The 21,816-nt window shown below is 34.6% G+C and overlaps 1 protein-coding gene, 2 long non-coding RNA genes and 1 other non-coding gene across 6 annotated transcripts; 2 read left to right on the top strand and 2 right to left on the bottom strand.

The window, feature by feature from the left end:
* Nucleotides 1-209: 209 nt before the first annotated feature.
* Nucleotides 210-10,614, top strand: LOC148928672 (uncharacterized). Of its 2 annotated transcripts, none has more exons than XR_016137549.1 (3): nucleotides 210-1,020; nucleotides 1,119-1,191; nucleotides 10,389-10,614. It is a non-coding gene; the product is annotated as an uncharacterized LOC148928672 (long non-coding RNA). The 2 variants fall into 2 exon arrangements; XR_016137550.1 differs by lacking the exon at nucleotides 10,389-10,614 and adding an exon at nucleotides 8,132-8,244.
* Nucleotides 2,358-6,281, top strand: LOC148928673 (uncharacterized). Its single transcript, XR_016129022.1, has 2 exons — nucleotides 2,358-5,886; nucleotides 5,969-6,281. It is a non-coding gene; the product is annotated as an uncharacterized LOC148928673 (long non-coding RNA).
* Nucleotides 10,615-14,343: 3,729 nt separating the features above from the next.
* On the bottom strand, nucleotides 14,344-14,416 carry TRNAR-CCG (transfer RNA arginine (anticodon CCG)). Its single transcript has one exon. It is a non-coding gene; the product is annotated as a tRNA-Arg (tRNA).
* Nucleotides 14,417-15,386: 970 nt separating this feature from the next.
* On the bottom strand, nucleotides 15,387-20,641 carry LOC125194515 (thiosulfate/3-mercaptopyruvate sulfurtransferase 2-like). Of its 2 annotated transcripts, none has more exons than XM_048092778.2 (12): nucleotides 20,317-20,641; nucleotides 19,625-19,810; nucleotides 18,930-18,989; nucleotides 18,294-18,356; nucleotides 17,827-17,951; nucleotides 17,555-17,717; nucleotides 17,311-17,370; nucleotides 16,881-16,939; nucleotides 16,527-16,608; nucleotides 16,152-16,218; nucleotides 15,988-16,069; nucleotides 15,387-15,802 (listed from the first exon to the last, which is right to left on the bottom strand). In XM_048092778.2, exons 1-11 carry the CDS (start codon nucleotides 20,428-20,430, stop codon nucleotides 16,032-16,034), a joined length of 1,017 nt encoding a protein of 338 aa, XP_047948735.1. In that variant the 5' UTR covers nucleotides 20,431-20,641; the 3' UTR covers nucleotides 15,387-15,802; nucleotides 15,988-16,031. The 2 variants fall into 2 exon arrangements, with proteins under 2 accessions (XP_047948735.1, XP_047948734.1); XM_048092777.2 differs by having other exon boundaries at nucleotides 15,988-16,055; nucleotides 20,317-20,638.
* Nucleotides 20,642-21,816: the final 1,175 nt, after the last annotated feature.

Here is a 21,816-nt window from a genome sequence, read left to right on the forward strand (position 1 = left end):
TAAAAAACGCTACATCTATCAAAATCCCACAAAATAAATGCTCATTAATATGAGCAAACCCTAATGGAATAAAAAACGCCACATCTACCAAAAGCCCACAAAATAAATGCTCATTAATATGAGCAAACCCTAAATTTATCTTCATCTATAAAATCAATTCATATTTTCTCCAGTGCTCAAATCAAACGCATTCTCTATTTGTTTGTTAATATGTCTTTTTGCAATATTCACATTCACTCTATATGAAATGCATCCTTTTTTGTTTTTGTTAGATTTATTTTAAAATAGTATTCAAAGCTTAACCCAGATTGCTTATTTTTAAGAACAATCGAGTTGAAGCTTTTCTATAGTTTTCGATTTTTTTTAATCAGAAATAATGGAACTGGCTATTTCCTGCACCTCAATGGGTAGGAATCCATAAAAATGCTCCTGATCTGTGAAGAAGAGGTCATCCTACACTAATCTCGGTTCTAGATCTACCTTATAACCATATATCTATGTTAACTTCGATTTTTAGCGTGACTGGAGCGCATCACATTTAGATCTATATTGAAATTTTAAGCTTTTCTTATAGTTTGATTTTTTTACAGAAATGATGGAATAGCCAATTTCCTGCCCCTCAATGGTTAGGAACTAACATTCATACTCCAGATCTGTAATTTTTACCTAAGAATTTTTTTTTTGTACTTTTCTCTACATTATTTGCGGCTGTAGATCTAACATTTAAGCATAAATCTACAACTATTGTTAGGGCTTCCTTGATTATGTGATGGAAGTTCAGTCGTATTTTAGCTGTGATTTATATGGGCATGTAAAGTATGCTCATTCCGCTAAGAATTTCTGTGAAATACTAATCATTTTTTGAATCTCCAGTTGCATTCTAAATTTTTTCGAAGATTTTGCACATATAGATGTCTACCTCAATCTAATCTATATCTCTTTAGTCTTTAGGATTGAAACAACGCCGAAAAGATGATCTGGAGACAAATTTGCAGTGCATACAAACTATTGTATCAATAAGTTAAGTTTCTTATTCCTTCTACCCATTAATATTTACTCTCTATTAGGGAACTATTTCTTTAACATGTAGGTATTGACATCAAACTACATATATGCAGCTTAAAGTGAAACCAGAGAAGAAAACGATCAGTATCAATTTTCATCCGAATTCAGGTTAATATGCTGCATTAGGTATGTCTTAAACTTCTTCCTAACTGCATAATTTTCATTTTACAAAGCTTAAAACATATATTGAAAATGCCAGTCTTGTTTTGTGTTTGGGCTTCAATAGATGAAGTAAGCTTTGTAGATTTTGTAAGCCTTTTCATAGTGCTTGTCTTCTTTGACATCAAAGCAAATAATTTGTTGGTTGCAGAGTGTGGCCTATGTTGTCTTCTTCAACAATCTTTAATTTCTGTTAACAACAAATATGCACATACTCAGTAATAGTATTATTATTACGAAATAAAGGAGTAGCATAATATCTAAATGATTAACTGAGTGGTGAGTCTTCTGTGTGATTTAAAAATTCTTCTTCTGAGAGTATTTATGTTTGTCCACTGATAAATAATATTTTAAATTTTAATTGTAATCACCATGTAATTATGAGTTGATATAGGTATTAGTTAGGGTTTATCACATATCACGGTTAACAATGCAACTTTATTAAAAGAGACCAATAACCATTGGTCAATGAGTGCTTCTTTAGTGTAATATTGAGTTAACTCAATTTTAAACAACTTTCTAACTTGTTAGATAACTGATGGTCAAAAAATCTGCATATATCTGCTTTTATTAGGTGAATATAGAGTCCACTTAAATTTTAGTAATTAGTCCATATGTATGCTTGTAATTTTAAGAATTAAGATTATTTGTTAATTGTTTATATTATTTCTTTTCTATCATGTGTTGGATTATTTTTGCTTTCAAACTTTTTTTGTATTATAATCTTATGTACTGCATGTTTTTAAAATGTTTATTTTTTTATTTCACAACATGTTATTTATATATCTGTTTGAATTATCTGTTATTTTATGTGTTGCATTAGTTCCACTTTTGGATGTTACACTACACCTTAGTGTATTAGTAAATAAATTACTACACCTTATTTTATTAATAAATAATCAACTTCTTTTATTATTGATTGAGTTGTCTTTTCTCTTATGTACTGCATTATTTCAAGGTTTAGATGTTACACAATACCTAAGTGTATTAATTAATTAACTACATTAAATAATATTTATTTTATTTAGTTAGTAGATATAGTGATTGTTTGTCCCCTTAAATTCTGCTTTTATAAAATTATTGTAGTTTTAGTTTGATATAAAAAAATAGTTTTAAATTATATTTAGCATTTGAAACTAAAATACTAATAGACATTGTTTATATTCCACATACTAAATATCGAAATCTTAATTGCATTCACTGCATCTAAGTGATAATAATACTAATGCCCTCTATTTACAGTCTAATGCTTTTAATAAAACATCAGATCCAAAAGACAAAAGGATTGGCCTTTTCTTGATTTTAAACCCTAAGCATCAATCTTCAAGCCTCCTGCTCTTTATTACTCTTAAGCTTTTTTTCCTGCATGCAATTATCGAAATCTTCCTCCAAGTTTCTTTTGAGTGATGCTTTCATAATCCATTCTTCACCTTTTGCACATGTTTTAGTTGATGCAGCTGGTTTATGCATGCCATCATCTCCCATCTGCCAATACAACAACCAAAAATTATGTTTACCCTTTGAAATGTTTATTATATAAATTTTTTGTATTTGAGAATATATACCTCATTAAGAATGTCTGGTCCAAAGAGAAGGTCACTGAAACTTAAGCTTGATTCTCCTACTTCAGTATTTTGTGATATAAGAGATGTTGGCACATATTTCTCTATTACATGTGGTATAGTGCATATTTTGATAACACTAAAAGGGTAATTCACTCTGTATTCCATGTCATTACGTAGGATAATTTTGAATAGAAAAGTTTTTCCAAGGATTTTATCTTCATTTTCTGATGGTATGAAGTCCTCTTGTCACGACCACAACTCCCTAGTGCTAGTGAGCGTAGCTATTTCGCGACTAAACAATTCTCAATAATCAAGGGACAACATAAAAAGGATGAAATCACTTAAATCAATAGTATCAAAGGCATATGAGTACATAGTCAAAACGTGTTCAGAGTATCAAGACTAAGTTCATAGCTTTCTAGCACATAATTCTAGGTTTGCAGCGGAAGAGTCCAAGACAAAATAGCACGTATGAAGACATGCTACTTTGGGCTACCTAACTACTTATTTAATATGCTTGTCCCAACACCTTCGCCTGCTCGTCCACGTTCAACCTGCACATTTGAAAAATAACATGCAGGGCTGAGTATTTGATATACTCAGTGGGCACATTGCCAAAAATAGTTCTATCTTTAATTGTCAATGCCACAGTTGAGTGATCACGGGGTTTTACTTAAAGGACCCGAGTCACTAAATACTTTTCCTTTAGTAAAGATTTTGATTGCGCAATCACGTAACATAGATATACCATATCTGAACCTTGTGTGAACCGGGAATGTGGCCACATTCCACGACGGTCACTGGACCGGCCAACCCCTTTTGTTAGCTCACGGTCCCCTTATGTGTACACTAGTCCGAATAGGGTTTGCGGCCCTACTGGGACCCGAATTCGATTTAACTTGAATTGGCATAGCCAAGCAGATAGGTAATCATAAAACAAAACATGGCATGACAACATACTTGAGCAAAGAATCACATTTTCATACTAAAAACACGTTTTAAAAGAATGCCCACCTCAAAAGCTAAAGCTCTTTCCGTAATTTCCTTAACTTGGCCTTAGATGACGTTCGTAGACGCCCCTTTAGGAAATAACATAATACTTAATTAGACTTTGATAAATCAATTAAGCTTAAACGTGGATGCATCCTAAGTGCGTGCTCTTTTGTTCTTTTCCTTAAAATTTTCTAGAAAGGTTATAGAATTCTTGAATATTAATTAAATCAGTAGATTTAATTAATTTAAACCAAATGCTTAACTAGAGGGTGTTACCTCCTATGCCATTTATTCAAGCACTAAAATAAATCCGAGGTCTATTTATTGTTAGCGTAAAAGTTCTCAAATATTAATTATTCGAGCACTTAAGCTAAGATCCGGAAAGTTCTATTTTTCTCGAAAACAAAAACTTGAGCATTTAATAATGTATGGATTCTTTAAATAAAATCCCTTGTCAAATCTTTTCTTTGAATTTTCTTAAGGTGCGTCGCGGGGCGTCGCCGGTCGGCTTTCACATCTTACTTTAACATTTTTCCATCTTCGGAAACTGGATAAATTATTCGAAATAATTAATTGAGCTCCGACTCAAGTCCTTAAATTAAATTCCAAACCAACAAAAAAAAAAGTCATCGGCCCAATTATTTAATCTTGGTCCATACTCTAATTAAATTAGTGGCCCAAATTAATACTATCACTAGCCCAAACATAAAAATAAAACAAGAGGCCCAACAACTAAAAAAAGGAAACCCAACTACTCTATCACTAATCCATCGGCCTCTCTCTACCATAAATCACAAAATCCCCAATTCAACAACACACCCAACCCTAGCTTTGAAGAGAAATCCGGCGGCGCCTCTGTTCACGCCGCCTCTCGCCGCTGCCTCCGGCGGCGTCCCTCTCTTCTCTCTAAGTTACAAGGATCGAGAAGCAGCGCCTCTCATCTTCCCCTGCGGTCTCCGGCGAATTCGCCGCTCGTTGCCATTCGCCGCTGCCCCCTTCGCGAGGCAGCTACGACACTCACCGGAGACTCACGTCTGTTGCCTCTGGCTCACGCTCCCGTCCTCGGCGAGTCCAGCAGCAGAGAGGAGGCATCGCCCCCTTGACTCCCCCTCTCGACTGCTACACAACAGTGCAGCACCTCCAGCCAGCCGCCAGCCCTGGAACGACGACGAGCTGGTGCCGTTGCTGCCACGCGGCTGAGGCCTCGCCGCTTTTCCGCGGCAGCATCCGTCATCGCCGTCCAAGGCTCGGGGAGCGACAGCTGCTGCTCCGCGGTGATCCTCCGGGCTCCGTCGCTGCCGGGCAGCCCTTCTAAGCTAAGTCTCGTATTTAAGTCCTTAGTTTACATTTTATTCTAGATTTCCATTTTGGAGCATGTCCTCTATGATGTTAGAGAATCTTGGCTAAAGTTCTTTAAAGTTGTGATTTTGGGGGAAGTTTAGTTCATTGGAAGGAGTTTTGATTATTATGAAAGTTGCTAAAAGCAAATCTTAAGCCTACTGTATCTCGAAAGCTACTTAAGATTTGGAAATTCTAATATGCCGTGCCTACTTGTTCTCAAATGTTCGTGCTTTCATGTTTCTATAAGTATGGTGGGGAAGAGAGGGTGTTATACCTCTTGTTGCAGTAGCTATCCTCTTACAAAACTTCTGCTCCTAACTCTTCCAAGATCACTTGCCACTCTGGAACTCCTTGTTGTGAAGTAAGGGAAGTGGTGAGTGGTGAAGGGAAACAAGTATTGAAGGGGAAGACATTTATATAAGCTGCTGCTGCAGTTTGTTGAGATATGGCAGAAATCGAATCTGCATTCTTTGGCTCTTTGTTCACATTGGTTGGCTGTTTGTGAGATAGTACTTGTGAAGAAATAATGGCTGTCGTACCTCTTGTTGTTATCCTGCAGCAAATCCCCCTTTGCTCTTGTACTCTCTCACTTTCAATTAAGAATTTTGGTGTTATGCTTAAGGGAAGTACTTCTTGATTTAGTAATTGTTTTGATGGTGGCAGGTGGTACTTGGAGGAAGTGCAGTTTAACTGCAAAAGCGAAGAGTATAGGCTCTTTTTTTTTTCTTGTTTAGGCGAGTCCTTAGTCTCTTGTTGAAAAGAGGTGTTGTTTCTTTTCTTCAATTAGTAGCCCTTTTATTTCCTTTTGTTCTTAGTCATTAAACCTGTTTTTACTTATCTTGTAGGTGAAAGAAAAGGCTTGGCTGCCTTGCGTCTGCTTCGAGACGCGGGCCAGCTGCCCTGGGCTCGATGGGCTGACCGGACATGGGCCGTGGTTTCTCGAAGGTTGGGCTGGTGGAGCGAGGCCCAGTAGCATTCCTTCGTAATAATATAGTATCCCGTATTTTCTTCAACAATTTCATACATGTGATGATCATATAGGTTAATGTCCTATGTTTTCGAACACCTTTAGTCCGGGTCTTGGGATATACATCTTCATATCCTTGTACACTTTCATTTATTTCTATTATATATACATTGTTTTGTTTTCTTTGTTCATCCAATTATCTTTAAATCTTTATTTTACAAATTACGACGTTAAGCATTAACGAAATGTAATGAACTTCATATCACAACGAAAACAAGAGAGAAATAAATCTCTAGTTCGACATGAACATAACGAAAAGATAATAAAGGTGCGGGTATTACACCTCTTTTCCTACCTGAAAATAAAATTATTTTATTCAATAAAAAATATTGGTTTACAAACCTAAATTATTGTTATTTAAAACTGATATATGTATTTATATTTATATACCTCATTATCTGCTAGTACAACCTCTCCAACTTTTTTTCCCATCATTTGGCGACTCTCTCTGTCCCATATCAATTTTAAGGTTGAATCTACTACATTAACAACAAACCTATATCTGTAATAAACAATTTTATTAGTTGTTCTCTTTTGAAATACTAATGTGTAACAGATAAACTGCTTTAAAAGAGATAGTACCTTTCAATTGCTTTATGATAGTGTTTAGTGCATTTGTTGCAGTAGTACTGTTCTCCTTTTTTATCAACTTTTTTGCCACATATTTTGCATGACAAATAGAACCATTCCCCATAGTGAGGTAGCACAGTCTCTATCTTTCCACAAATCCAGTAGTTTCCTTCTTGTGTCCATGCATCAACAAACTTAATTACATAATAATTTTTTTATCTACTATGCAATTAGAATTAGAATAATACAAATGTATAAGTTATATTGCAAAGAACCTCTAAGCATAGTACATCCTCAAGACTTGTTATTTTTAGATCCTCATATTCATCAAGAGCCTTTTTGATAATTTTTCCAACATTGTGTTTGGTAAGACTAATCCTTGCATCTCCAGAAATCCTACGTGATATGGTTATTAGAATAGATTTCATAACTTGTGTCTATAAAATGTTTTTCTACTAAGTGTTTGTTTACCATTTGCGTAGATCATGTACTTCTTTACAGTCCAAGTTTAGTAGCACATTGGAGACATTAAAATATGTTTCAACCCTGTTTTCACCTGCATTTTATCATATAAATATTGGAATACAAAATATATAGTTTCTGTGATATATTATAAATGCTATATGTTGCTATACAAATCAAATCATTACCTTTAAACATGTTGACCTTGCAGAATCTCACAATTATAATTGGAATGGTTTCATTTTTAGAAGTCTCCATTTGATGTAAATAAGAGTCTACATGTTCTCCCCACAATGTGCAATAAATTTTCTTGTGCCTAGTTATAGAAAATTTAATATGTTACTTAGTATTTGGTTAAAACATATATCTAAGCAAAGAGGTCTTACTTATCCATGATCTGCAACTCTAGGAGTTTAGAGTTTCCTTGTGTCACCTCATTTCCAATATCCACCACAACACCTATTATATCTGTGTTAATAAATAAATAAAATTAGCATATAATTTGTATAAAGCTTTAACAAAAATCACGAAATGTAAAAGGAATTCTACCAAATAGTGGCTCCTTATCAATTCTTTTTATTTCTGCCACTTCCTTGAAATTTTTGAACTGGAAGACATGTTCTGGAAATTTCAGGTCTTCCACTTCAAGAACTTCAGTTTTTGTGTTCATAAATAGACGGTGTTCGTTTGTAGTGACTCTGTTTGTTACACGATTTCTATTCACAAAGAAATTGCGAATACAAAACACTTTGTTTTCTTTGATTTGGTCTTTGAATTTATGCATTATATCACGTGGCAAACTTGCATGAATCTGATTCCCCTGCAATAAAAATATGTAGAATTTAGAATATCTCATTACTGATAATAAAACTGTAAAGTTAGATGCATACCTTCTTATCTTCAAGAACACAATCAAGGGAGCTTATATTTGTCTTGTTGCTTCCTGCAGAAACATCATATGCTCTAACACATCTAGTTTTGATTACCCACTTGGAAGTATATGGTTGAAGATCTTTGAGCAAAGTAAACAGAGGCATTGTTGGAAAATAGAATCTGAAATGGTGAGTGCATTTGTTCCTTATCTTTTGTTCTATATATAGAGGAGTGTGTGTGCTTTAGCTTATTTTTTGAAATTTGAATTTGAATATGATTTTACATATATCCTTTGGATAATTGGATTAAAATTAGTTTTTCAATAGAATCATGTGTAATAAGCACTGTTTTTGTTGAGCTCATAGTTTAACTTCAGATTTAGTGATGTTTTAGGTTTTGCTGCAACTTTTGCCTTTATTATTTGTCATGTAAAACTTAGTTCTGGACTAAAGACAATTAGTATGTACTTGTCCAGTTGTTAAGGTGTGTACCTGCCAACTTATTTTTCTTGAGATTTATTTTTGAGTGAACTACAAAAATGGTCCCTGGACTATGGGTTTATCTCGCCCATAGTCCCTGGACTTTAAAAATATCGCCAGTAGTCCCTGGACTAAGGGTTTATCTCGAAATTGGTCCTTTTGGCTTTTTTTTGGTACGAAAATACCCTTTGATATTATTTTGGGGGGTTTGGGCAATTTGGTCTTTTTACACTTTTAACATTTTAAATCTGATATTATTTTAGTTATGTACTAACTTTGATATTATTTCAAAATTATCATTCTTCTTTCATTTTGTTATCCTTCACTGAATTTTTTTTTATTTCAATATTAGATTTAATTTTATAAAATTAAATTTAATATTTAGATTTTTAAATATTAATAAATTTTTTAATGAAAACTATTAATTCATGGACATTATAAATATTGATTAAAACTATTAATTTTTGTTATTTAATATAATATTCAATTGAATTGAAGAAGTACAGAAAAATAATATTAATCATGATGGAAAAATAAGAGTTATTCTATTTAGCCTCCGTTCGGTTGTTATAATTGCTTGTGATTAAATATTATAAAGTTGACTAAAAATTTGATCCTACTTAATATTTTATATAGGAGTATTTTTGTTGATATTTTCTAGTAAATTTTGATTGTTTTCAAATTAATAAACAAAAATTATATTAGTCTTACATTAGATGCATATTTATTTCAGAATAAATTGTGTTATATAATCTATTTATGATTAAAGATATTTAAATATTGATTAAAACTAAGGCGTTGTCATACCTTATTGATTACATAGTACTATACACTATCAAATATTGATTATAACTATTAATTTTTGCTATTTAATAATTTTTATAATTAAAAAAATTTATTGATATTTAAAAAATAAAATTTAAAATTTTGTAAAATTAAATCTAATATTGAAATTAAAAAAACAAATTCAGTGAAGGATAACAAAATGGAAGAAGAATGATAATTTTGAAATAATATCAAAGTTAGTACATAACTAAAATAATAGCAGATTTAAAATGTTAAAAGTGTAAAAAGACCAAATTGCCCAAACCCCCCAAAATAATATCAAAGGGTATTTTCGTACCAAAAAAAGCCAAAAGGACCAATTTCGAGATAAACCCTTAGTCCAGGGACTACTGGCGATATTTTTAAAGTCCAGGGACTATGGGCGAGATAAACCCATAGTCCAGGGACCATTTGTGTAGTTCACTCTTTATTTTTAAATATATGAATATGTTAGTAAATTAAAATTAGGTATGTACATTTCTTATTACTCTCTACCAATTAGTGAAAGCATTTATCTCTGCATTCTGTTCTATTTATAGTAAATTTAAAATTTGAATTTCTGTACAATTTTTTATTTTAATTTGTTATTATTATTCATTTGTACCAGATAGTAAATTTATCCTTTGGATAATTGAAATTAATTTTATTTTTCATTGTATTCATATCTAATACTCATTGGTTCTTGATATGTTTTTGGTTTTGCTGCAACATCTGGCCTTACTGTTTATTATGCAAAAGTTAGTTATAGGTGTGGACATCTAAACATGAGAGTTAACCTACTGAATTCATATTTCTTTAGATTTATTTTAAATATTGATATTAGTCAATCAAATATCAGATTTCAATAAACTTAATAAGTTATTATCTGTCAATATTCATGTGTAATAGGTACTTGTTCTTCAAATGTTCTAGGTTTTGTTGCAATTTGTGGCAGTATTATTATTTGTTATGCAGATGTTAATTGTTTGCATTTTGTGAGAAATTTGTTTGGTCTTATTATTCTATAACCGTTCTTATTGTTTTTTGTAGGGTATATAATGATCAACCAATTTTTCAAGTACAGAAATTGTAGAAGTTGTCTTATCTAAGAGGCAAAGCATGGAATCTGAAATATAACTTCAGTCTACTTCATGTTATGCAAGATAATTAGTGGATGTTTACTTGTTTTTGTTAGATAGCTGTTGGATATTTATTTGTCTTGGAATGATCAATTTATAGTTCTCATATAATCTGACACATCTGCCTATCTTGCTGTAAAATGAGTATTACTTGGAATAATATTTGATAATATATGTCTCATGAAGTATGTAGTATGGTTAGCAAGAATTTCATTAAGTTAGGCGGGAAAAATGGGCCCAAAAAAATTGGGGCTTTATATATATATATATAGATATAGATATAGATTTGATCAAAACTTATGATTTTTCCAGCAGTTACATTAATGACATTAATACATTTGACACGTCTGCACTACCTAGAGTGCCACGTCATCAATTGAAAACACCTACGTCTATAATTTTAGAAACATGGGACAATATAAATTCTAGTTATGACAAAATTATGAAAATATCAGCCATGATATTAGCGGTAGATTTTGAAACTTACATAACATGGCCAAACTTTGTTGTTTTTGGGCAATTTGCCCTTATATTTTCCCTATGTTCATATATTAGGACTAAAATTGATCAATTGTTAACTCATTATTTAATTGCTAACTACAACTAATTTAAGGCCATAGGATTTTAGAAAACGTGTGGTCTACAATTTGCCACGTGTAATTTTCATTTTTATTAATTAAATCGAAAAAGATAAAAAAAAACTCCAAATTAGGGTTTTGGATGAAAATGTCAATATAGTGTTCCGAAAATATCACCACAATGCTTTGAGAATGTCAACACAATGCTTTAAGAATGTTAACCCATTGCTTATACATGTATTATATTGACATATTTTATATAGTTTGTTGACATTTCTGTTTGTACGAAAAGATTAAAAAATTTCAAAAAAAATTTCAAATTTTGACGTCGGAACATATGCATGTATGATATCGTTGGAATCTTTATGAAATTATCTTTAATTTGATATATGTTATATGAATTTTAAGTTTTTGGATTTATTTTAAAAGTTGGTTATAACTAAACATGTAGTTAATTGATATTAATACCCCTATTGATATTTTTTGGAATTAATCTTATGGCCTTATTGACGTTTTTCGTTGATCGTATTGACATTTAGCGATTAATGATCTAAGCCCTTAATTTGAATATCTAATGGCTATTATTTAGTTGTAGTTAGCAATTAAGTTATGAGTTAGCAATATAACACTCCCCTATGACTACATTAGTTGGACAATCTTTGCAACAAACACTGATTGATATATGGATATAGCCGGAAAGTTGAATGAATAATCTAAACTTCACTAGTAAACTCATAAAATCAACAACGAGTGACTATGAAGATGCCTTCTTTATTGTCTGGGCAAAAGAAGATATTACACGTAACCGACTAGCTATTTCAGTAAAGGAAGGTCTCAGAGATGGATTGGGGCCCAACACTCCTCCATTAATCTTCTCCATTCTGAATCACTGTAGCTTGGAACGATAGGCCTCAATGTGTTGTTCACGATGCCTCCTGCAAGCACGAAAATAATGTTACCAATGAGCCAGAACACGAACAAATCTATGTTCCTGTATTACATGCAAACTTTTTGACGGGGGACTTTTTCTCAGATATGCAGAAACATGCATGTACAGAATAAACAACAAGTATATTACAACGGATCAACCATTAAAGGTTACAGACTTACAGGTAATTATTCTAGTGAATTATATCACTTTAACGAATAAGATTACAAACCTATGATTGCACTGTAGTACATGTTGGCATAAGGCTCCTCCCCGGTGAGTATCTCCCACAAGACAATCCCAAAAGAAAAAACATCAACATGTCAGAAGGTTAAATCACTACTTTTATATCACAACTACACAGAACAAAGATTATTCAACTGCTTAGTAGAATAACATTTCCGTTGTTCTGAAAACAAAAGCTTCACTTTCACAATCCACTGGGAATTCGTAGGAAGAATCCAAAATAGTTTCAGGCTTAGAGCATCTCATACGGCGGACGTCGCGGTAGGACATCGCGGAAGTCCGATCGGACGTCCGCCGTAGTGAGGAAAATGGTAGGACACGGACGTCCCGTGCGCCCGTCGGATGGGCTCGGATATCCGACCGACGGGCGGGCGGACGTCCACCACTGTGGCGTGGGGTCGGACGTCCGACAAAAAATTAATTTTTTTTTTAAAAAAAACTCTATAAATAGGTCTTGTCGACATTTTAATTCCGTAAATTTTAATACCGTAAATTGAATAATTGTGAATTTAATTTATTGCGGGAAGTCCTAGTGGAAGTCCTAGTGCAGGGGAATACCTAGTGATGTGGCGGTGGAATGGGAAGTCCTAGTGATGGCGTGGCAGGAAGTTTTTGTGGGAAGTCCTAGTGGAAGTCCTAGTAGAAAGGGCGCCACCGGAGATGCTCTTAAGAAAATATAGCATCAGTTTCTACTTATAAACTTGGATATAGTGAGGTCTGGCCTTCTTAGATACTTTAGTGCTACTTCCATTAAGGAGCTATGGAGCCATCCATGGAAGAGTTCCCTGCACTCCCCCAGACGCCAAGGGGTTTCGTTTTATTTTGGATAAGCCGAAATCTCCTACCTAATAAATTGCATTGCAACATAAAAATTTGATCAGTGAAAGCATGGAACCTGGCAATAAAGATTATTATGCTCTGCAATAACACTAGTGGATTACTTTGAATTCTCCTATCTGAAAAATTAATCATTTATCACATTTATATAGAAAATAAGTTCCCAAGACAACCTTACATATAGGTCTTGAAGGATCTTTCAAGTTAACAAGCAAATTATCACACTTATAATCAAAGTGCACTATTTTTTTCGAATGCAAGTATTCCATTCCAAAAGTTGCATCCATGGCAATTATGAACCTCTTGTGGCGATCAAGATGCCTGCAAATTTGTATTAACATAAAGAGAGGTAACATGAATTGATCTAATCAAATTGATCAACGACCAAGATTGAGTGGAGGTGGTTAAAACCGTTGGCTCGTGAAGATGCGGTAGGCATGTGTGTTGAGCTGAGCCGAGGAGTATAAAGGGTGACTTCGGTGTCTTCAAGCATTCATTCGTTCCACTATCACTGAGTGCTTCAACAATAGATCATCAACTACACGACCCTACACTTTATTATTTCACCGGTGAGTTAGATTAGAAGTGAGGGATGTTTGTTGTGTGTTCTTAAGTGTTTACACACACATTTGTAATCAAGATTAATATCAAGAGTTTTTCCTTGCCCATGGATGTAGATCATTATGATCGAACCACGTCAATCTTGTCTTTGCTTGTTGATAGATTGGTTGTGCGATCGCTCATTACTTATAACAATTTTTGCTACAGATTTGTCACTCCACCGTCAGTTTATGTACAGAATTTGAACCACATTAGTATGTATTATGAACTTATGATTAAGTGTTATTTTGTTTAGAAAAAAACGGGCATAGCTCGGGAAAAAAGTAACAAATATAAGGAACACCTAACTTATGATGTAGAAGCCAAATATTAATCTTTGTGGGGGATTCTCCAGCACATTAAAGTCATTGTGGACCATATAAGCATAATATGATAAATAATCAGCAGCAATGTTCCCTTTTTCTGTGCACATGTAGCAGCATGACTGAATTTAAATCTTGAAGCATTTTGCAGATTCTCAACACTATGGCTCGGCTAATTTTTTTTTATATATATGTAATTGAACTTGAAAATATAATATTTAAGTAAATATAAGGCTTAAAAACGAAGGTGGCAGATCAATCATAAACTTAAATTAATAAGCAGATAAGGTCCATAAGGAGAACAAGAGTAATTGTTTATTCATTTCACACAAAAAAAGAGAGAAGAATGAAAATCGATCGTGATGGGACTCGAACCCACAATCTCCCGCTCCGGAGGCGAGCGCCTTATCCATTAGGCCACACGATCTTGATGTTCTTATTTACTTCGTTTCAAGAATACTCTTTTATGAAAAGTCAAAAGACTATTATTTGTAATTTTGTACTCCACTTTATACACCTAGTTCACCAATTAAATAAAAAAACTAGCATACCATAACAAATAAGAGTTTGATTATGAATTACAACTAATATTTGATAAATTTAGGATTATTATGTTTGGGTCAATTGCCTAGCAACAAAAAAGGATTAATACCTACATTCATCTACTCATCATCAAGAAATAGTATAGGAAATAGAATCTCATTCTAACTTTTAATGATTCGATAATATTTACTATAAAAATAAAAGTTTATTAGTACTATATAGTGGACTAGTGGAGCATGTAATTAGAATTTAAAAGATTAGCATACTCTAATTTCTACATAATCAATCCGAATAATTGTACTTTGTAGCAAAGGGATATTGGCATCTAATTTGATGAAACTTTCAAAAAGTTGAGTTTTTCCCACAAACTTAAAATTGAAAATAATATCACGAACTTTACCCCGTGTTTTTTTTTTCTCACGAATGAAAAAATTCATGTTATTTTAATAGATTGAAGAACAATATTGGAGGGTGTGCTTCAAGAAAAACTATCTTCAAAAATTGAAAAACTTGAAGCTCCCAAAATTGTTGTCGAGAAATTACGAAAACAAATCCGTATCATAATATTATTTGTGGATATTTTTTCATTCGTGGAAAAAACAAACCCGGGGTAAAGTTCATAATATTATTTGTTAATTTTAAAGTTCGTGGGAAAAATCCAAAATCCAACTTTTAGAAAATTTCATGATATTAGAGGTCAATATCCCTTAAACAAAAAATGCAAATTACATGATATACGTATAAAAATAATTATAGATCAAGTTACTTCAAATATATGTAACTGAATCGTAACTAAAAATATATACCATAAGTACCACTATAACCATAACGTAAGTAGACTTGGACTAAAGATATTGAAGAATCCAAGTGCCAAGTAGAGAGTGGAAAACGAAGAAACTCAAATGTGTTACTGAGAGTTACAATTCGTCGATGAGAATTAACGTCATTTACATAATTTCTTGTTTAAAAATTATTTATCATCATAACTTCCAGCCCATCTCTTTCTGAAGTTCATGAAATAAGCATCATCTCATCAAGAACCCAAAACCTGCTACTTGCACATAGGGGGGAAATTACTCTTTGGACATTCATATTTTCTGCCATCCTTTACAATCACAGTCATTTACTGGTCACATTTATAACACATGGAAAAGCTTAAGCCACGTATCTACTCTTGAGTAGAGGCAACGGGCGTATCAGGATTCGCACCCCATTCCGTCCATGACCCGTCATATACTGGAACATCGGTCTTCCCTAATCGGTGAAGGCCCTGAAATGTGGAATCTTGATGTGTTTAATATGTCTGTATACTGGCATAGTATACTGTTGGATTAAATAATTTCCAATCCACATACAAGGTATGTGAATGAAGATCATCTTTAGCAATAATGGAAAAATTAACGGCTGACTTCATTTTCTCCTTTTAGGAATGTGGATGAAAGAAAGGGGGCTTACCAATGCCAGAATACATGCAGTAACACCAGTACCACATGATGTTACTACAGGCTTATCCAACGAGATTCCTGCAAAGAGTTTACTACTTTGTGAAAAATCCTGAGAAACTGCGTGTATTCACAGATATATATTGCTCTAAAATCAGATTGATAGGTTTTTCTAACCTTCCTGTTCAAATCTTTTCTTAAGCTCATCTGCAGGTAGAAGAGTCTGTGATGAGCTATCCAGCACCTGCAAGAAATTAGAAACCCCGACACGGCACAAAAAACTGGTATATAAGATCTTCACTCTTAACACGCAGAATGAAAGCAAATTATGCGAAATGGCAATGAATTGTACAAAATCGAGAGAACCATATAACCAAGAGAAATATAGTATAGATTTTGCAACATTACTTTAGCAACTAAATATTTTCCACATTTCTGTTGGTGATACACTAATAGACACAATACCGTTTATCAAGAGTTGTGATGGCAAAGCTTTCAGAATCATAATTACTTTATACAGGTCATAAATTCCGCACACAGACAATTGACTACCTGGGAAAAGGGAACACATTTGCTTCCTGGAACATGACCACTTCTTATGCCCTTTCTAGGCTCTGGTGCAGCCCCATCAAACCTGCACAGAAATTTTACCTTGGTAAGACATAAAATCATGAGAAAGAGATTGATCATTCCCCTACAAGCTAATGACTGCAGATTGTTTTTCCCCCACAACAGACATGCATCAGAGCACAAATTTTAAGAATCTTTCTCAAGTTAAAATTAGATAACATGAATATGAAATTTAACCAGCTCAGTGCACCTTTATTAGAAACTATTTAGGAAGTTATATATCATCAACAGAAATCCAATCCGTAACTTAGAGAACAATTTCTTGTGCTAATGTACCTAGCTTTTGAACGAGCATCTACAAGCTGATGTGTATGTTCCTCAATATCTTTCTGAACCTGCAGACAACACAAAAATTATAACTTCAAATGAAAATTATAAAATTACCACAAGAACACCAAACAAAAAAAGATCTCATTGCTTGCAACCAAACCAAAGAGAATGACAAACAAGCATGTGATGACAACCTAAGTTCACACTACAGTAATATAATGTTGATCATGGACAACATACACCATTTTTAACAGTTTGAACCAAATGCTTGTTTTACTTATATCTGTATTCCTTCACAAACAGAATACACATTTAACGCGGCAAGGAATTTTAATAATTCAACAAAGAGTAACATACCACTAAGACAATTATTGCAAAGAGCATGGTACACATCTTCATGCTACTTCTAAACTGGAACTGTATAAGAAAAACAGACCTGTTCAAGTGACCAGACGAGATGTGGCCTAAAATTGGTTTCGAAAGTAATTGGTCCAACCTGCATATATCAAGTTCATATGGCCATCATAGAAGCAAGGATATGTAGAACTATGACGCATACAACAACAAAACTAGAAACTGAAGAGGACTAGAAGTCGTATAGATGTAGTGTGTGGAAATCAGACATTGGAGAGGGGGGAAATCAGGTGAAAAGTAGAAGTTAACTGATGAGGTATACTGACCCGTTGTCCTTTATAGACTTTTTCTATTGCCTCACTTGCCGCACTAGCTTTCAAGATAGCATCACTTGATGCACTAGATTCCACATCATAGCCTGAAGCACGCCAGCTTGGCAGGCCTCCATCCAAAACCCAAACCCTGTCATGCCCAAAGACTCGAAACATCCTATTGATAAATGAAAGCATACAGTAAATGATTATTTGAACATAATAAAAAACATGTGTCAAGTAAATTTCAAAAAGGTCTGCTATGAATACCAAATATTATAACTCACCACCAAATACGAGCAGCACTGAAAATCCCCTTTCCATCATAAACAACCAGCCCATCTTTATTCTCAATGCCTAGTGCAGAAACAGCAGCAGCAAAAGCTTCTTCTGATGGCAACATATGTGGCAACTATATACACCATTTACAAAAGGACTTTAAAGAAAAAGGTGACTGGTGCATCATACAAAATATCAGATAGCAAACATAATCGATCAATCTCTTCAAAAGGGTCTGCCAATCTAAATCCTGGATGATGAGGTTTACATCTTCATAGCAATAAGAAATGAAGACTAAACATTGTCAGGCCAAATATGAGCAACCTGAATCACTCTACACAGTATTAAGGGACCAAGTTCTTTCTAAACCATGGAAGATAGTTTAGAAGAAGAAGAAGAAGAAAAGATGAATCGGTCCACATGAATCACTCATAACTTGTATATTTAGCAAGAATATAGTTTCCCTATTTCTTACATTAGTTGATCGATCTGATATGCCATCAACATCAAAAAATAGTGCGCCTGGAATATGTGCAACCTGTTGAAAGAAATAGTAGTCTCAAAAACAAAGTTCCAAAAGGTCACCAAGCAACATAACAGGAGTCACTAATCCTCGATCAAATCAAGGATCACAAAAGAAAAGTAATGTTGATACGCATCAAGAAGTTGGAAAACTAGAAGTCCATAAGTCTATCTTTAATCATTAGAAGTCTTAACATTAAATGTACGGAGTTTAGGCGTCAGTAATTATGTGTTATTTATTTCCTTAGTATTTTGAGAGTCCTATTAATAAGTTCCTATAGGTTTGCAAACAAGGTTAATTCTTGAATTCAGTACAAGGATGGTAATTTACCGTAGGGCTTTGTGAGAGAGTGGCCTCGTAAGAGGATTATCTTTTGTTTCAATTTATGTATCAAATTATGTTTTCTGTTCTTATTGTTCGTTGGCCGTTGCCAGCCTTCATTGCCTCTTTTCTCTTAACAAATGTAATTTGACGAAAACTGAGAACTGCTAAAATATTGATGCATTTATGAACATCTTATGACACTTGTGGTGCTAAGTCTAACAAGCAGAAATTTGCAAAAGCAACACAACAAAGTTAGGTCAATACCTGGTACTCTTGAAGAGGATTTCTCTTTTCATTAGGCATGTACCAAGATCCATCCAACACCTGAAAATAAACATCAATAACACTGCATTTACCTGGATTAAATGATAAGGAGAAGAGGTTTCTTATGTAAAATGTAATATCTTTCTCAGGTACACCTAACTGTCCCAAGAAAAGTTGAAATCAATTTTGAAGGGTAGCATCTCAATGAAGTCAATTATCAATATACTATTAGTGAAGACTGGAGGTCAGGGGACCCGTTTTATGCCACCAGAAGAACACTACCAGTAGATATGAGGACTCCAAATATCTGTCAACTATTCACGACAGAAAATAAAAGGTATTAAACCATCTGTTAGGCATTGTTTATCTCAAGATTATCTTTCTTTATTAAGAATATGATAATGTTAAAGGAAAAGGAAAAGTTACTGAGTGAAACAAACTAATTTCATAGTATAGTCATTGAGACCCTTTCCGTCCCAATAGCAAGCCTTGATGGAGATGTTACAATATTTTCTAAAATGAGAGGAACACTTCTTACTTGGCATACATGAATATAGTATGCCTTGGATGTTGAGCATCTAAATTTATAAAGAGGCCAAAGAAACACAAACATACATCCAAGACTTTAAAATTGTTCAATAATACTCCACATATCACTACTATTCAGATCAATTGGGAAAAATGAAAGCGCAAACCTTCACATTAGGACTTCGTAGGTTCGCATGGAGCCAATCAGCTGAAACAACAGGATCATTGATTGACAAGGTTTGTGCTGAGGATGTAGCTTGCGATGCAGCAGCTGCTGAAGACATGCAAGATATGGATCCTGGAAGTTTATATCCCGAATGGGATGAAACAGACCATGAGTGCAGTGGTTTCTTCTGCAACCAGGGAAAAGAGATAAACAAATAAATGTATACTATGATCTAACATCTACTTCAAATAAGAAACTTAGAACTCAAAATGAAATATACATACAAATATAAGCAAAGTGAAAATTATTGACTTGCAGCGCCACGATACTGAAACTGCAAGCCATAGGCCAAGATTCGATTCGGTATGTTACTGATACTAACGATAGAGCTAGAGTATTAAGCCCATTCAAACAAGAAAAGCTAATTCTACTCAACAAAAAAACCCTAAATCCACTGACCTAGAAAATGTGCCATTCACCTTGTATCTTTCCATCACAACGTACAATTAATTAAAAAGAAAAAGGAACCTTCAGCTCTAGTTCATAAACACATAATAAGAAGCTTGATTTGCCTAATAAAATACTGAGTTCAACTAAAATCCACTCTGGAACATCAATTAACACTGCTTAAAGGGACAAGTGGAAGAAAAATGGATCAATCAAAGGAGCATAGGAAGCAACTAAAGAACTTACAGCGGAAAATGAAGAAAATAAGAATCGGGACTTTGGGTAAGGCGATGAAGATGAAGAGAGGGACTGGAAGACACGGCGGGCGAAGAGAGCTCTAGACCAAACAGCAGATGCCATCTCCCTGATTGGTAGCTTAGTAGTGTAAAGAAGATTCAAGAAAAATGGTGTTTACTGCAATTGCAGAGCGTAACGGAGGAGTCGATTAGCTGTTGACGTAAGAAGAGATCGGTGCAACAGATTTTGAGGATCGGTCTGGATAAAAACCGGAAAGGGTTGAGAACACGACAAAATCGAACTGCTAAGCCGGCCTAATACCGAGTGAAGCTATTGATCATCTTTAAAGTACTATCATAAGTAGACGGATGATAAGCTATTTTTGTACTCCATTAATGATAAGATCATCCACAATAGCAACGAGTTCTCCATGGACTAGCACTAGAACTTTCCAAAACATTTTTTGCCATGTCACTAGAACTTTCCATCCTACTGCTACATCACTAGGACTTCTCACTGCATAATAGTGGACTAACGCTAGGACGAGCACTAGGACATCCCAACACCACAAATTCACAATTTATATACGGAATTAAAAAATTTATATATGGAATTATAAATACGTAAATAAAATTTCGACACGAACATATGGAAAAATGCGAACATTTTATATAAATAAAAAAATATACATAATTAAAAAAAATGCATAATTAAATTTAAAAAAATTACATAGTTCACAAAGAAAAAAAAACCATCCCAGAGCTTCGACACACGCGGCTCCCTCTCACTCCTCGTCGTCCCCTAGGCCAGTCGCAGTGGCATCGGAGTCCCCAGAAGCTCCCGCACCGCCGATGGGTGGCATCCCCAAATCACGCTTCATCAAGTCAATGACTCCCTGCAACATCTCCTTGTGTATGGGGTCATCGGTCGCTCGCCACTCCTTAATGGTTTATATCATGTTCGTATGATGTTGGATCATCGCTATACAGGACATCTCGGCGGTCGGCTGGGCTGCTGTAGGGGTTGCCGATTGGACCTCCTGGGACCCGCTGCTGGCGCGTCCCCTAGACATCTGCATTGTCGTCTTTTGCGCAACCGGGCAACGGCGGCGGTTTAACGAGGGAGGGGTCGGAATATCTTCGGCATCGTCGGGGAGGTCGGCGGAACCGACACTGCTGTTGTAGTCGCCGGACAGGTTGATCTTCTGCCGCTTCGGCCAGCCAGCGGCAACACCCGCCCGAAACTTTTTCGACTCCATCAACACCACGTACGAGTCCTAGTGTTTGAACTGTCCGCGTTTGCCGTGCTCGGGAAACTGCTGCAGTGCCATCCTCTTCGCATCCTCCATGGCTTGGCCGCTGGTAAGCATGCGGGAGTTGTTCTCGTACAGGCCGGCGAATCGGGAAACAGATCCTTAATCAGTCCCATGTCTTCCGGCACTCCTCAGGCGTGTGAAACCTTCCATCCGCCAATTTAAATTGAATGTAGGCATCGGCGATGCGTTTCCAC

Source organism: Salvia hispanica, chromosome 4 (genome assembly GCF_029641045.1).
Source record: "Salvia hispanica isolate PSC_SH4W2 chromosome 4, Shi_PSC_v1, whole genome shotgun sequence".
NCBI lineage: Eukaryota > Viridiplantae > Streptophyta > Magnoliopsida > Lamiales > Lamiaceae > Salvia > Salvia hispanica.

Coding starts and splice junctions, on each gene's coding strand:
- LOC125194515 (XM_048092777.2), bottom strand. CDS start 20,430: ATGGCATCTGCTGTTTGGTCTAGAGCTCTCTTCGCCCGCCGTGTCTTC. Junction 17,952..18,293: donor TATCAGATCGATCAACTAAT/GTAAGAAATAGG, acceptor TGGTGTATATAG/TTGCCACATATGTTGCCATC. Junction 16,219..16,526: donor AATGTGTTCCCTTTTCCCAG/GTAGTCAATTGT, acceptor AATTTCTTGCAG/GTGCTGGATAGCTCATCACA.